General features: G+C 36.8%; 1 protein-coding gene across 7 annotated transcripts in view; it reads right to left on the bottom strand.

Moving 5' to 3' along the window:
- The window catches only part of SORCS2 (sortilin related VPS10 domain containing receptor 2), a 579951-nt gene that overhangs the window by 108829 nt on the left and 456524 nt on the right, over positions 1–14598 (bottom strand). For all 7 annotated transcript variants that reach the window (XM_087736562.1, XM_087736564.1, XM_087736567.1 and 4 more), the window contains exons 4-5: positions 8313–8477; positions 3543–3616 (exon numbers count right to left, since the gene is read on the bottom strand). In XM_087736562.1, coding sequence (XP_087592688.1) covers positions 3543–3616; positions 8313–8477 — 239 coding nt within the window. The remainder of the gene's footprint in view (positions 1–3542; positions 3617–8312; positions 8478–14598) is intronic.

A 14598-nucleotide genomic window follows, 5' to 3' on the forward strand; every position in this document is an offset into this window, starting at 1 on the left:
TAGAGTAGAATATTTTCAGTTGGAAGGAACCTACAACGACCATCTAGTCCAACTGCCTGACCACTTCAGGGGTGACCAAAAGTTAAAGCATGTTGTCATGTGCATTGTCTAAATGCCTCTTAAACACTGACAGGCTTGGGGCATTGACCACCTCTATAGGAAGCCTGTTTTGCATCCTAAGAGGCTAAGAGAAGACAAACTGCTATGAAGGATTAGTTAACTTTCCTTTCCAAAAGAATAAATGAAACAAACTGGGAAAATGGCTGGGAGTGGGTAAGACAATGCCACACTATATCACAGATGGGAAGAAGATATTCTGTGCTCCTAAAATAGAATTGGTAGTATACACTTTCCACCGATACCAATAATCTTTCCATTAGTTCCACTGTCATGAAAGACCAAATTCCATACATTAAATCTGCAAAGAAACTTAACGGATGGTCCAGAACACTTGAAAAGCAAATAAAGCCTAGCAGATTATTTTAATATATTCCTCATAAACCTACAGTATAAGATCTGAACATAAGTAGTTTAAAATACTCAGTCCCTACTGACCTTCCCTTAATATAAATATATAAGACGTCCCATTAAATTAATTGCATTTAGATTTTCATTGAGTAAAGAAAAAAATGCTTCTTCAGGAAATGCATGAAGATCTGGCTGCTGCTGGAGGCACAGGAAAAAAATTGTTTTTACAAAGCATAGGAAAATATTATGACTGATAATATTTGTAGTTACCAGGTTGAAATAAAAATCTCAGGCTATACTATCAACCTCAGTGGCAAAGCTCAACTGAAACCAAAGAAGAAACATCTGCTAAAGCTCTGCCCAGTGAAACATTCCTGGCACAACCAGCCAGTATCAGCAGGACACATGCCCTCATTTATAGTGAGACATACAATTAGTTTGAATTAATTTCACCTATCTTTAACACATCAGATGTTATATATTGCCAAGAAAACAATATTGGACTTAGTGCCCTAATAGTCAAAGTATGACAAAGCCCATATTCTTACATCTGTTGAAAACTACACAAATACTTGTTTTTATCTAGCACTCAGATAACTCAGGTGATGAAGACCATAAAGTAGTGGAAAGTTTCATATAACGACAGAGTAACTCCCGCTGGAAGGCCATCAGGTCCAACCCTCCACTCACACCAGATTCTTAATATATTGCAATGTCCTATATGATATTAAAAGTAAAACATATTTCTATGGAAGTTTAAGAGAAGGATCATTTGGTACTGATGAGGCACTAAACTTCTGCTCCCAAATCCGTGCTGTTGCTGGCTGTTACAGTTCTTGAGAGAAATCAGAATGGTCTATATAGAGAAAAGGGGAAAACAAAAAGCTAGAAAATATTTGTAATTGTTATAAACGTACAGACTCTTATAATTTATTATTCTTATCTGAGAGGAATGTGATGTTTATGAACAACCATGACTTTGAAGTACTACATGGGAGTTATTCCTATCGAAGCTCCAGGACACTTCCCTGATTGTGTCTGAATGATATAAGGGAACATAAGGATTCTGAAACACAGCAAAATACAGACTTAATATTAAACACGCACTTGCTGGCTTTAATTCTTACATACAAAAAAAATTGACAGGTTGCTTGAGTCAGAGCAAAAACTGACACATATTCCAGTGGTATGCTACATTTTTCATAATTTAAGTGTGCTAAAATAAGAAAAACATCATTAAACAAGTCTGCAAGAGAGAGGATTCCACTGTTCTTTCTTACCTTTTAGTGACTTTGACGGTTTTCAGACCTGATACATTTGAAAAATTTCTTTGATTAAAGACAGAGCAACACATGCCCTCCTGATTTACACCCTGTATAATCTTGCTAAGGAAAAATCAGTTATAAGGCAGACATAACATTTCTGACCCAATGTGTTACTTCTAAATGATTATACCCTTTCACATGGTATTTAAGAGACTTAATTAAAGTGTATTGCTTATGAAACTCCAGCTGCTGTGTAGAAATAAGTTCTTCAATAAGGCTATATTTTGCAGGAGCAAGTAAGCAGAAAGTGTCAGGCTGACTCAAGTATTTCTGCAGAAAAGGCTGAGACATACTGGAGTAAATCAGACGGGTGTTCCTACAAACCAATTGCAGGCTGGTTTTCTAAAAGTATGGACAGTAAGCAGGTTAAAGATTGAAAAAGAGGCAATTGGAAGTGTGAAAAAGCTTCCTTGATATGGCCAGGGATAATTACACCATCAGGGCAGCAGGGCAGGTTAGGTCTTGTGCTCCCAGCTCTTCCAAACAGGGTTTAACCTATCCATATGTCCCTGCCCTGGGTCACAACCTCCCCCTGGCCAGGTTCAGCAGCAGCACGTGTACCAGCACACCTTTGGACTCACCAAGTTACATTTTGGGCCAGTGGCCAATGTATCTGCAGGTACCCTAACAGCTCTGCATGCTTTGTAACCTCTGCACCAGCAGTTTAAGCAGGTTGGGGTTTTCCTTGTTTTGCTGTTCCCTGAGAATGGCCAGGATGAGTATCTATTTCAACTCAAGAGAAAAGCAACTACCTGAAGAACAAGAAGGATCGCAGCATGCAACCAAGGTCAGGCAAATCCATTTCAATACTGGGAACGCCACTAGCAAATCACAAAATGTTGCTGAAAGCCAGATACTGCTCCATAGACACATGGATAATTATACTTTACGTAACTGACACAGATCAGAGTCCTTTTAGAACTAAAATCAAAAGTCATTTAGGGAACAGAAGTGTCTACCATGTTATGACTAATCCTGTAGTGAAAAATACCAATTATTGGTAATGATACAGTTATGCACAGTCCATACTTACACACTGAAGTAAAATGTGAAAGGGGGAATTCTCTGGCCTTTTCAGTAGAAATCAGATAAACGTTGAGTGTACAAATTGACCATTTTTAAATGCAAAATCAATTAAAAACACTATCAAAAGGTTAATTTTGGTATAAAAGAAGTTATACACTTTTCAAATTAATTTCATTTGTATAAAAAAACAGACATTGACTTATTCTTCAAACATTTTGTCAACCTGCTAAATCACTTCTTAAACACTTTGAGAGACTGCAAAATATTTGAGCTGAAAATGAAATCATTTGATATACGTGTACTCGATAAAGTAATATTTTTCACCAGTTTCCTTAATAGTGTAAGTTTATATATGACTCCAGTTAACAGGTCTGATTCAACCTCTCTTAAAAAAACATTACAGATTTTTCTCTGCAAAAAGACTGGCCTCCTTTCTAAAGATCAATTTCACCAGTAAAATGAAGAGCAATTTCATTGGACATTACAGTTCTCTTTAAATCTCGGGCTCCATAGATTCAGACCTTTATATGTGCTGACCCTCAGTATAATCACTGGCACGAGTATGAATTTGCAATAGTGGATGCAGCAACACTGACATACTCAATCTGCAAAAGACGCCAAGGATCATACTGTTCCCATCAATACATCTGGAAACATCTTTCTTGATTAGAATGAAATACTTTTGCTGTTCATTTTTTATTTAGAAGACAACAGACTTCTTACCAAAAAATATGATCTTTTGAAACTCGTTCCTGCAGAAGGATCCATTTTTTCCCCAAGTCAACAGATACATAAACCTACCAAAGAAAAACAAAAATAAAATTAGAATTAGATGATAGGAAACTGTTAGTGATGTACATCTTTGAAGACAGGTCCTATGTCACTATTAAAATGACAGATGCAAACCAATAAAAAAAAAAAAGAAGTCATTACCAGGAACCTGCTACAATGTTTTTCAGAGTAATAACCTTTCATAGAGAAAATCTTTTAAAATATAATCCATAATGAACAAAGCTCAGCGACAATGTCTTCTTGTTTACCATGAAAAGAATTCACAGTTCATTTGGGGTCAGATTCTTTTTTACCTCAGCATGGTTACACGAGAGGGACGGTAAAAGGACACTTTTCTTGTCAGTGAATGGGAAGAAGGACCAAACAAGCACAAGTGTTCCCTTTATGCTTCAAGCCTTAATTCCACCAAAAATACTTAAGCTAGGAAGTCAATGGTTTTAAAACTCTGCTAAAATAGGACCAAAAGATATTAGAGAAATACTTAAGAGATTTGATGAGGAGAGATACACTTAAGGGCTTGCTTCATGGATACCAATTTGAGACCTATGAGAAATGGTCACTCAGCAGAGAAGCAGAAGATGGCCTGGAGGAGGAGGACTCCGGCTCCACCTTCCCTCTGAACAGTTCACTCCTGGTATAAAAGCAAATGCTAATGAGATGGATGAATATTGAGAGCGCAGGTGAAAGCTGTTTTCCCCAGAATAAAGCGGGATATAAAACAGCTATTCAAAAATCTCCCTGCTTCAGCATTTGCCTTCATAATGTGTTTCCTCTAGTCAAAATAGGAAATATCTACTGGACTTCTAACAAGACAGCTTTAAAGCCCTCTACTATCTGTATGCTCTTCTTATTTGATCCAATTTACATATGATCGGTTTTCTCTTAATATCTCTATTAGGGAAAAAAAGGCATGTAAAACTGTTCTTCTGATGTGGGAATAAGTCACCAGTTCAGCATCTGATTGTTCTGGAGGAAGGTGTCTTATGAGGACTAGTAAGAAATGTTTTTGTTTTAAAATGACAGGTTCAATGACAAATGAAAAAAAAAAAACCCAAACACGATTATGTATTATGTTTTATTATGAAAAAACAGCAATATTAATATGAAAACACTGGGGTAGCTTATCTCAGCATAAGCTCTATAGGTAAATTATTAACATTTGAAGTAGAGATAAAATGGTATTTCCCAGTTACTCTGCGCTTCACAATGGCTGGGCTTTGTTCCACTGCATGCTCAATTAAAGCAGGTAGACCACAGTTCGGGTAAGAAACCACAATCAGGACTCAGATTGCTTACTTTAGCATTCACCCAGTCAACAGACAGGAATGATCAGGCATCAAAAAGTGTTCAACCTCAGATCTAAATACTTTAATGATGGGGCTGGAGAGCCAGGTTCCTGATTTGCCAGCTAACTTTCTATCTTAGTTTTATTATGTGGGTTAGGGTTTGCTGCCATGTATTTTATAGCATATAGCTTGGAGCAACCTCCTGGGAAGGAGGGATGTGGCTTTAATCAGGCTAGATTGTGCAGGATGGAGAACCTAAGCCGATTCTTCAAACATTTGTCACCATAGGCATTACAGAAAAGATAACCATTGGTTTAACCATCTTTCTAAAAAGGTGGGCCCTGCTCAGCTAGTTACCTGCCTCAGCAGACTGCTATAAATCTGGAAGAGATGATCTTTTAAGGCACTGCCCTAACCCTGGTGTCCAAGCTGCAAAGAAAGCCAAGAATTCAGAGGTTCCTGGCAAGAGGGAAAAGAGCTATTTAGGATGAGGGACAACACTGGCACATGAACAAAGGGATATAAATTTTTTCATGGATGAATTTCAGAAGAAAATGACAGAAGATTCCAACCATTAGAACAGTGATGCCAGTGCAGTAGGGGCCAAAAAAGACCAAACCAAACCCAAACCCCCACCACCAAACCCAAACTACCTCCCTTCACACATATTTAAGACTGAAGCCTGGGAGCTTATGAATGACCAGTTTGGTTTAGTGTAGGGGGAAGCCCTTGCAATTTTACTGTAAGGGAGAGTGAAGCAGGACCGACAAGGCACATTCAAACTGAGAGGAATTTTTAACTGATGCTCTATTTGAAATAAATAAAAAACAACATGTAACTAACTTATGCATACATTCAACACTCTTTAATCAAAAAAATGACCCATATGTGTTTTGGTTGTTAACAGGTGCATATGATAAAACTACTAAATGAGACTAGATATGAGGTGAAAACAGTTATATTAGTGGACAGCTAAAATCTCTGACTTCAGCAAACACATCTAATAGAAGTTACAATTCTGTTTATTGCCACCCATGTAATAAATGTGAGGAATGACTTTTTTAAAAAAATGAAAATGCTTTTCTCACTTTTGCTATTTTTTCATCCTTCCAGCTTCTAAATGAACAATGAAAATCTACTGCATCCCTGTTAATTTTTTAAAAAATCTAGAAGCACTTACATAGACTCAGTGAGTAGCTGATTGTTATTCATTTTAACTGAGGTAGCCAGAAAAAGAAAATATAGATTTGCGGCAGTAAATGGATTAATCCAACCACATTGACTGGTTTTGCATTCATTTATAGTGTCAGCTAGAGGCTAGAGCTTTATTTAAACAAAATCTAGGGTTCTGAATGAAAGAACAACGCATATTTTGCGATATAAAATAAGCCTTAAATCAAATCAGAAGTTGTGAGAAAGGCCGTGATGCTCCAGTAGACAGAGAAGCCTGATTGCTATTTATGAAGGATGTGATCCTGTATTCTTTGTATTCTCAAAAGTGCCTTTTTAAGAAATCATTTGAGTTACAGGAGGTAACGGCTTCTCCCGCGTTTTAGATTGTTACATCCTGATACTACTTTCTTTCAGTGAAGGTAAAGTTACTTAACTCAAAAACCTAGAGTATACCATCCCCGTAGGCCAAATTCAGATCAACACTCGAAACCATTGATTTTAGTACAGTGACCTCTTTTTATGTCAAGTTGCAATTTGCATTTTTAGCTCCTCCTTTGCCAACATCACTTCACCTTCCTCACCCCGCTCGGCCAACTATATCAGAACTTATACAAAATTTAAGCAGGTTACTGACCCAGTTAAAGTCAAAGGCATCCTTCATTCCTACACATCTTATGTAAAGATGTAGGACTTGTCCAGTAAGTCTTTATGGTGTCATATTGAAAGTCTGAGAAAAGTCTATCAGATTGCCTAAACCCTTCCTGCTACTAATGCAAAGCTATTTTTTACTGAATATTCTGCAGGTTTTTTGTCCAGTCACATTTTAAATGTGGCAAATAATAGCATCACTCAGTTTGGAAGATGATCCAAGTATGAATTGCCTGAAAACCTCCCTATCATGCATAATTTGTCAAAACACAAAGAAAATGCTTCACTTGGTGCTCCTGCTCCCACTCCCTTCTCTTTCCTAGCAAATATTTCTACCCACTTGTGGCTGGTCAACATTTTCAATGCACTTCTTTGCACTCTTACACTTAAAGTTTCTGCCATTTAGTTTTTTCAAGACATTTGATCTTCTACCTATACAAAATTCAGGAATTATATGTGTCATCAGAAACAAAAGTCAAAGTGAAAAAAGAGCTTTTCATAAGATAGGCTTTTCAAAACTTCCAGCTTCCCTGAAGTATTTTGTTTACATCACATGCATTCAACACATTTGTAATTGTGTTAGGATTTCACATTGAAGCTGCTAAGTAAAATATTTCACGTAATTTGTGACTGAGTTTGGTTTGCTCTATTTTTTTGTTCTAGTTCTATCCCTATTTGCAAATGCCTGTAAACATGAATTGTTTTGGGATCAGCTATTAATTTATATATCCCAGAAAATATCCCAAAGGATGATGACTTGATATAACATCACTGAAATCAGTGCAGTATTTGGTTGCAGCATGAAAAACTTGCTCTAACTACTCTCACCACCTAAATATAAACCTTCTGTGAAGTCTGACAAGGACTAAAAAGGGCTAGAGTTTATCTAATTTCAGCTTATAACAGGAGTAACTATGGAGGTGAGTCAAGACCACTTCTAGGACCAGAATCACAGTGACTTTACAGCTGCAATTTTGGTATCATGAAAAAGAGATGAACTACACACTTACAGACTGTGTGCTCACTCATCAGTGCTTAGCCTAACCCATCCAGAAAAATGACTTTATAAATTAACCAGAAGACATCTGAAAGATGGTCAAAATTTACAAACCACATGATACAACTCCTGAATCTGAAAGTAGTATAAATACATAATGAGAGAGAATTATTCTACATTTCTACAGATTCAGTGATTCCCAAAATCCTCTTCTGCTGTACAACTGTGCAGTTTATTTTTTATTACTTTATTTTACATCCTATGAATGGCCTTTGGAGGCACTATTTCAGCTTCATTAACTTTCTACTACACTATAAATTACAGAGCAATTGCTTATGGTCACTTTATAGGGAGGGGCAATATTACCAATATCCATATCAACTGAAAATGCCAGGATTTAAATTAATGTAAAAACAAAGATTTGGACATGAATATAATAAATATTTAAATAAGTCTCTCAAAAACCAAATGTGGTTCCCTTCTGGACAACTGACATTTCATAAAACCTAACACTAATCAGCATATCATAACTGTTTTACATCTCCTTAACAAAGTAACTCCTAAATTTCAAACAAATGCAGTATTGTCAAGCTTTACCTTGCCTTCCTTGGTATAAGCAAGTACTTTATCTTCTTCTTTCGGGTGAAAAAGGAGGGTTTCCACAAAGAAAGTAATGGATTGTTTCTGGAAAGTGGCTCCTTCATCTGTGCTTATGAAAAGGCTTTGGTCACGGTCATTATGGGAAGAACTTACAAGAATTATCTAAAAGACAAAACCAACAACATATATTCAGAAGACTGTTTTCTCTGTAACAGACAACATAGCCTTATTTTTCTTGTGTAAATGTCAGATTTTGTACATACCTTACCTATCAAAATTTTGTGGACAAGAAACTCAAAAGTATCTAAGGACTACAAGATCCTATTAATCTTCCCTGACCAAATCTGTGAATGTTAAATTCTATAACTTCTCTTGCAAGTCACACCAAATTGATCACACTCCTCATCTCTACTCAAAATGACTGCCTTGGATTTTGGTCCTTGTGCAAAGTTCATGAGGCCACATGAGAAAAACTTCAGACTAACAAAAAAAAAATACTAGTAATGATTCATTTTAACATGTCCATATAAATACATCACTTTATCTAGTGAGGCTGCCTTTATAAATTCTAAATGTAAAAATAATCACTGTTATATCAGAAGAATGACCCAGGAGAAAGAACTAGTTTATAGCATCTCCATTGCTTAACCATTCTCCTCCTGCTGACACATTTTGGGTAAAACGGCAATTCACTTTGATGCAAAAAAATATACCAATCAATTCTTTGCATTTCCTTCTCAGGTCCAGATAATACCTTGACTCAAAGACAGTAATAGCTTGAGCTGTGTCCTTGTGTGAACTTCATGTCAGGCTTTCAGTGACAAAGAAAATCTCCCCACATCCTTTAATCAGAATTTCACTCTTTTCAACTTCTTCACCTTTTGCAGTTGGCCTGCATGTTATAGTGTGGTTCTAACAATGCCAACGTGAGGATCCATTTTTATTGTCTTTTTAGATCAAACAGGCCCAGTTTGCATTCAAAAAGTTGCCTTTATGAACTGATAGCCTACAAGCAAAACATGGATTTTCAAAGTCCAGCTGGGCTCTATTTGGCTCACACTTCAAAAACAATTAAAAAAAAATAAATCCTGAATTCAAAATGTATTTAGAATATTCAGCAAACGATGCAGAAGACACCACAGAATCCTAATCACCATGATACAGTGACTGTAAATTGCTTACAGAGATAAACAACTACAAGTTATGCAAACAGAATTACAATCATGTGAATACAGAGAAGGAAATACTTTAGACAAAAGTACAATTTTTATGTAGTCACTTTTTTAGAGTAAACCTGAAGTTAAAAATTTGAAATTTCTAATGAATTACAGAGCTATGACATCTGGACTGAGTTTTTACTGCAATTGGCCTTGGGGGAAAAACTATAAATAGGACATTTCTAGATGCTCTAATTTGACAGGTTACTTAAGCATGTGCACTTGTACTCAAAGCACATACGCAGTTGCACTAATTTCTGCATAGCTTTCATATACCTAAAATGGGGCACATATTGAAGTACACTGTTGAACAAGAGAGAGAATTGCACATACTTCAGGGTCCATAGTCCACTGCAGAAACCCCACACTAAAGCGTATATTAAGCCAAACCTACTTCTATTAGCTGTGTGACTAGGTCAGTAAGAAGAGCAAGATAACAGCCCATAACCTTGCTATTTTTTTAATGATATACTTTAATCAAGAGTAGGAAACTGTGTCATTTTTATTGGGAAACCTCTATAAATGACACCTTCACAAATGCCATCTCTTACTCCTACTGTATCCAATGGCTTCCTGTCTCTTGGTAAACTCTTCAAACAGTATCTGTTTAATTCATTACTATATACGCTCCAAGTATGCTGCTGGTGGCTTAGATATAGCATTCGAAGATTCTTGTAACACACTCATTTGGCAAGTTTTCCACAGAGGGCATGACACCAACTTAAAATTGAATGTGCGATCATGTGTTGCCCTGTCCCTTTACTTGCATTGCAAGGTGGAATAAAGAAGCATTTATGCCCAGCACAGAGATTTGTACTTTCTTTTACCACGCTACCATCTGTAACTCAGGCTCAAAACATCTAGTTTTTCTTGGAAATAAATGAATTCAAACCATCTGCATGCCGAGCAAGCTACATAGCACTCAATCCTGTTGGTTCCTGACCAGATCACAGAAAGAAGGACGCAGTCCTATGCTAAAGTAAACTCCACAAGCAAGGCTGTGAGCAAGGAGTGTGAGATCCACAGTTCCTGCAGAAGCTTGTGTCCAGCCACGTCCATGCGTGCACAAGGCTGGTCTGAGACCCATGCTTGGTTTGCAGTGTGTACAAGTCCTTCCATGCTGTATCACTAGAAGCATACAGCAGTAAGTCCATATAGAAAGCTTAATATCTTTGGATACAGCCTTCTAATCCAAATAACACTTTCTGTAAATATCATTATCTTCATTCTCTCCTGTTAGCATTTTTAAAATGAATACAACGAAGACAAGAAATCAGTACGGCATATATTCCAGAAAAGGCATAAACTGCACTTGTACAGAACAGTAATCTCTGGACTACAGCGCTATTGTCTTGCTTTCTTTTTCTGAATCAATAAATCTTATGCTTCCAAAAATACCAAAATATTGACTTCAAAATAATAAAGGAATTAGGTTTATAAATTTGGGAGTGGTTTTCACTGTTAATGAGCCTTGAGTATAGGCACATCTAAATTTCATGAGGACCCAAGGGCAGCTTGCAGAGAACATCATTCTAGAAACTGAAGTCATGCAAAAAATGTAAACATGCTATGATATTTGCTAATGCTGTCCTTCAGAGTTAAATCTATCAGAAAAAAAAAAAAGCCCAAAGATTGCAGACATCTAAGCATATATAGCAGAATCTCTTAACTATACTTTTATCTACACATACGTCATAATTCATTTAACGCAATATTTTTGAATTTCACCCAGTGTTCTGATTTATATTTCAATAGTTTAAACTGATCATTATGTGCCAGGCACACAGATTTGCTTCCCACAGCTAACACACTGCGTGCTCAGATTTGCCTTCTAGCTAACACTACTTATTGAGGAAAATATTCCAGAGTAAATATTGTACCCACATTTAATGCTTTCCATAATAAGTTTTATTTACTTTGTAAGTGGAAAAAATAGCAAAATCTTCCTGCTAGCAACTGATGAAGGGATGCAACTGGGACAGACTATCTGGAGAGCTGACAAGCAGTGATCACTGAGGGTTTTAACTCAAAATAAACAACTACTTGGTTGAATAATTGTGTATCCAAAAATCAGAACAGATTTTAATCACACCTAAATTTCACTTAAGCGTCTTTTAAACAACTTTTCACAGAGCATTTCTCCCTCTTGTGAGACTCTTTAATTTTTTTTTTTAGTAAATTGTAACTTCATATTTTGCTGTTTATCCCCGACCTCACTTCTTGATTTCCCGTCAGCTAAATAAACCATAATAACACATGTGTATACATTCAGATCAGATGCAAATCTACAACTTCCAATAGTTAAGCGGAGGTAAAAGAATATTTCAAGGAGATGAACTATCCCATGGATTGTAAAGAAAATGAGTAGAAATAGAATATGGTATAGATCAACAGGGGGGAAAGCAAAAAATATTTCTAATATAAATGAAAATTACTACACCATGCCAATATATGAATTAAAGCATTCAAAAAGCTATGCTTTTCCTCATTTCAGGACAAGTTAGTGAGGCAGGAGGTAATAGAAGAGCCAAATAAATCTGAAAATAACATAATTAAATCAATTTATTTAATCTCTCTTTCAGGATTCATTTGCCAATGTGCATGTCTAACCATTCCCTCTACTGGGTGGAATCACAATCTGAGCCCCAAAGGATAAAAATACTCTGACAGCTTAGGCTACAGCAGCTTAAGTATCATACTTCTTCCACTATTACCATGAAGACTTGGAATAATCATAGTGATTACTAGGGAGTCTTAACTGTAGATTTGGCAGCAATTCAAAGCTATGCTGTAATTTCAAGTGGCAATAAACACAGGATATTAACATGCATCATTTGCACTGTGTCTGAAATATAACCCCCTCCCCTCAGTTTAGGTCCAATCAAAATGTAAACTCAAGATAAATTTGATCTTAATCAGCACTTTCTCTAAAACAAGGCAATCTTCTAACATATTACAATTGTGTTGTCTCTTTCAGCTTCAGCAACTGATCTTAATTTTAATTCTAGCTTTTATTTTCCTTCCCGTTTCTCTAGTATTAAAATATGAAAAAATAAAAAGTCAAAATGTCCATCATGAAGAAATTTCTAGACTCACAGCATCTGACTTGCCACAGGGGATTTCTGCAGTAAGTGGTGAGAGAGATGAGACATACCATTTTTTAATTCTGTAATCCTGCATGTGGTCAGAAATCAAGACACCTCATATTCCTGAGCACTCTAAACTGACCTTGAGGGAAAAAAAACCTCCTTTGGGCTAAGAAATCAAAATATAGACACTCTTCATTTAAGCACACAGTAGCCATGCACTGAGAGGCCAAGCATGCCCAGGAACAATCTACACCTCTTCAGTCCCCTCCAGTAGACTGAACTCCTGCTGGACATAGAGGATTTGGCTCTGGAGATTCAATCCTAAAGAGTGCTGGACTCACTCCAGCAAAAACCTTAACAATGCAAATTTATGAGCCATCCCCACTAAGGTCAATTAATTTCCATTAAGAACATGCTAACGCCTAGATGAAGGTTCTTAGCTAAACTGGAGACAAGGCTGCTGGGCACAGGGCAGCACTAAACTCCTAGTGCTACCATCACATAAACCTGCATGCCTACATGAGTTTTGAAGATAAATATTCTTTGTGGCAGTACTGCCAATCTCAGGGCAGTATTCATAGAGCTTCACAGCACTGCAGTCACACCCTCAACATTTTTCAGATTAAGTAACTAACTCATCTATTTTTCTTGGTTTTATGATTTACATTATTTATGTGTTATTAGATATGCTTGGCTGATACAGAAATTACTCTAGCTCCTAGTCCCCATTGTAAATGAGATGTTGCTTCTCAAACGGCATTCATAAAACACACAAAGTAGACTGCCAAGGGTTATGATTTTTATCTTGGATGGTATGAAAGACCTGATCACTCATGAGTGGCAAAGCTGCAGAGTGAAATATAGTCCCTTTACTCTCATAGTGGTAAAAACAATATCTGAAGAATCAACCCAGGGTAAATTCCAAGGAGAGAGTAAAATAAAATGCCGTCCAGATAGCAGTTTAATCTTGTAGCTTTTCCCTGGAAGTTGCACCCAAAATCACTCCTCACAAATGTTAGTTATTAGTGAATTTAATCACTAATGAATCACTGAAAATTAACAAGAGCTAGAAAATCAACTTGTGCGTGCAACTGAATTGCGTAAATGCACGTTGATGGAATACATACATACATGAATGTACATACATCCCAGAATAGTATATTACTTTTCATGATAAGCATTCACAGCTTCCTCTAGAATTCGTATTTTCTTTCTCTTGAAGAGCCCTTTCCAAGCTGTCACACAGATGCTTTTCAGAACAGCAACTAGTCTCTATGAGAACCACCATAAGGGAAGGGAAGGTGGGAATGTTAAGGATGGCTCCTGAGAAATATCCTCTACACTGATCACATAATCTCGGGACACAATCAAAGGCCATGTGAAGCAACCCTGGTGGGGCTAATGGAAAGCATGTATTACAATTTCATCTCCCCTGTGTTGTGGTAAGCTCAATAATAATTTGGAATATGACAACTGAAGCTGTAATATTATTTATCTAGTACCAGCAACTTATTAGGTATTTTAGGATGTGAAGCAAATATTAAGAGGTTAGGATCTTAAAATGAGCTGGTTACCAACTAGAGCAGCTGGTAACACAGGAGACATGCTGAAGAGGGAATGAACATCAGAGTTAGCACCTTAACAGAAAAATGTGTTCAGAGCAACTGGACGGAGAACAACTGGTTCGCACTGCAACTAGGCAAGCCTGAAATGATATAATCTGATCGTAAAAGGAAATAGTTTTGAAATAGTTGGCTTTTCTCTAGGGCATTCACTATAGTGGAAGCAAGTTTAAGGGTGGTTACATATCATAATAATGAATGCCCACAGAGGAACAGCTACAAAAGTTCTGACTGATGTTGATGACCAGCCTGAAAAATACTGGCCTGCTGCACTTGTTGGCAACCTGCATATATCTACATCTGCCTGATCTCTATAACACCTCAAAGATGCTGACTATGCCACCTCTCTAGGGGA

This window comes from Nipponia nippon, unplaced genomic scaffold, assembly GCF_047370975.1.
Source record: "Nipponia nippon isolate SJK-2023a ecotype South Korea unplaced genomic scaffold, ASM4737097v1 scaffold_6, whole genome shotgun sequence".
In the NCBI taxonomy this organism is placed as follows: domain Eukaryota; kingdom Metazoa; phylum Chordata; class Aves; order Pelecaniformes; family Threskiornithidae; genus Nipponia; species Nipponia nippon.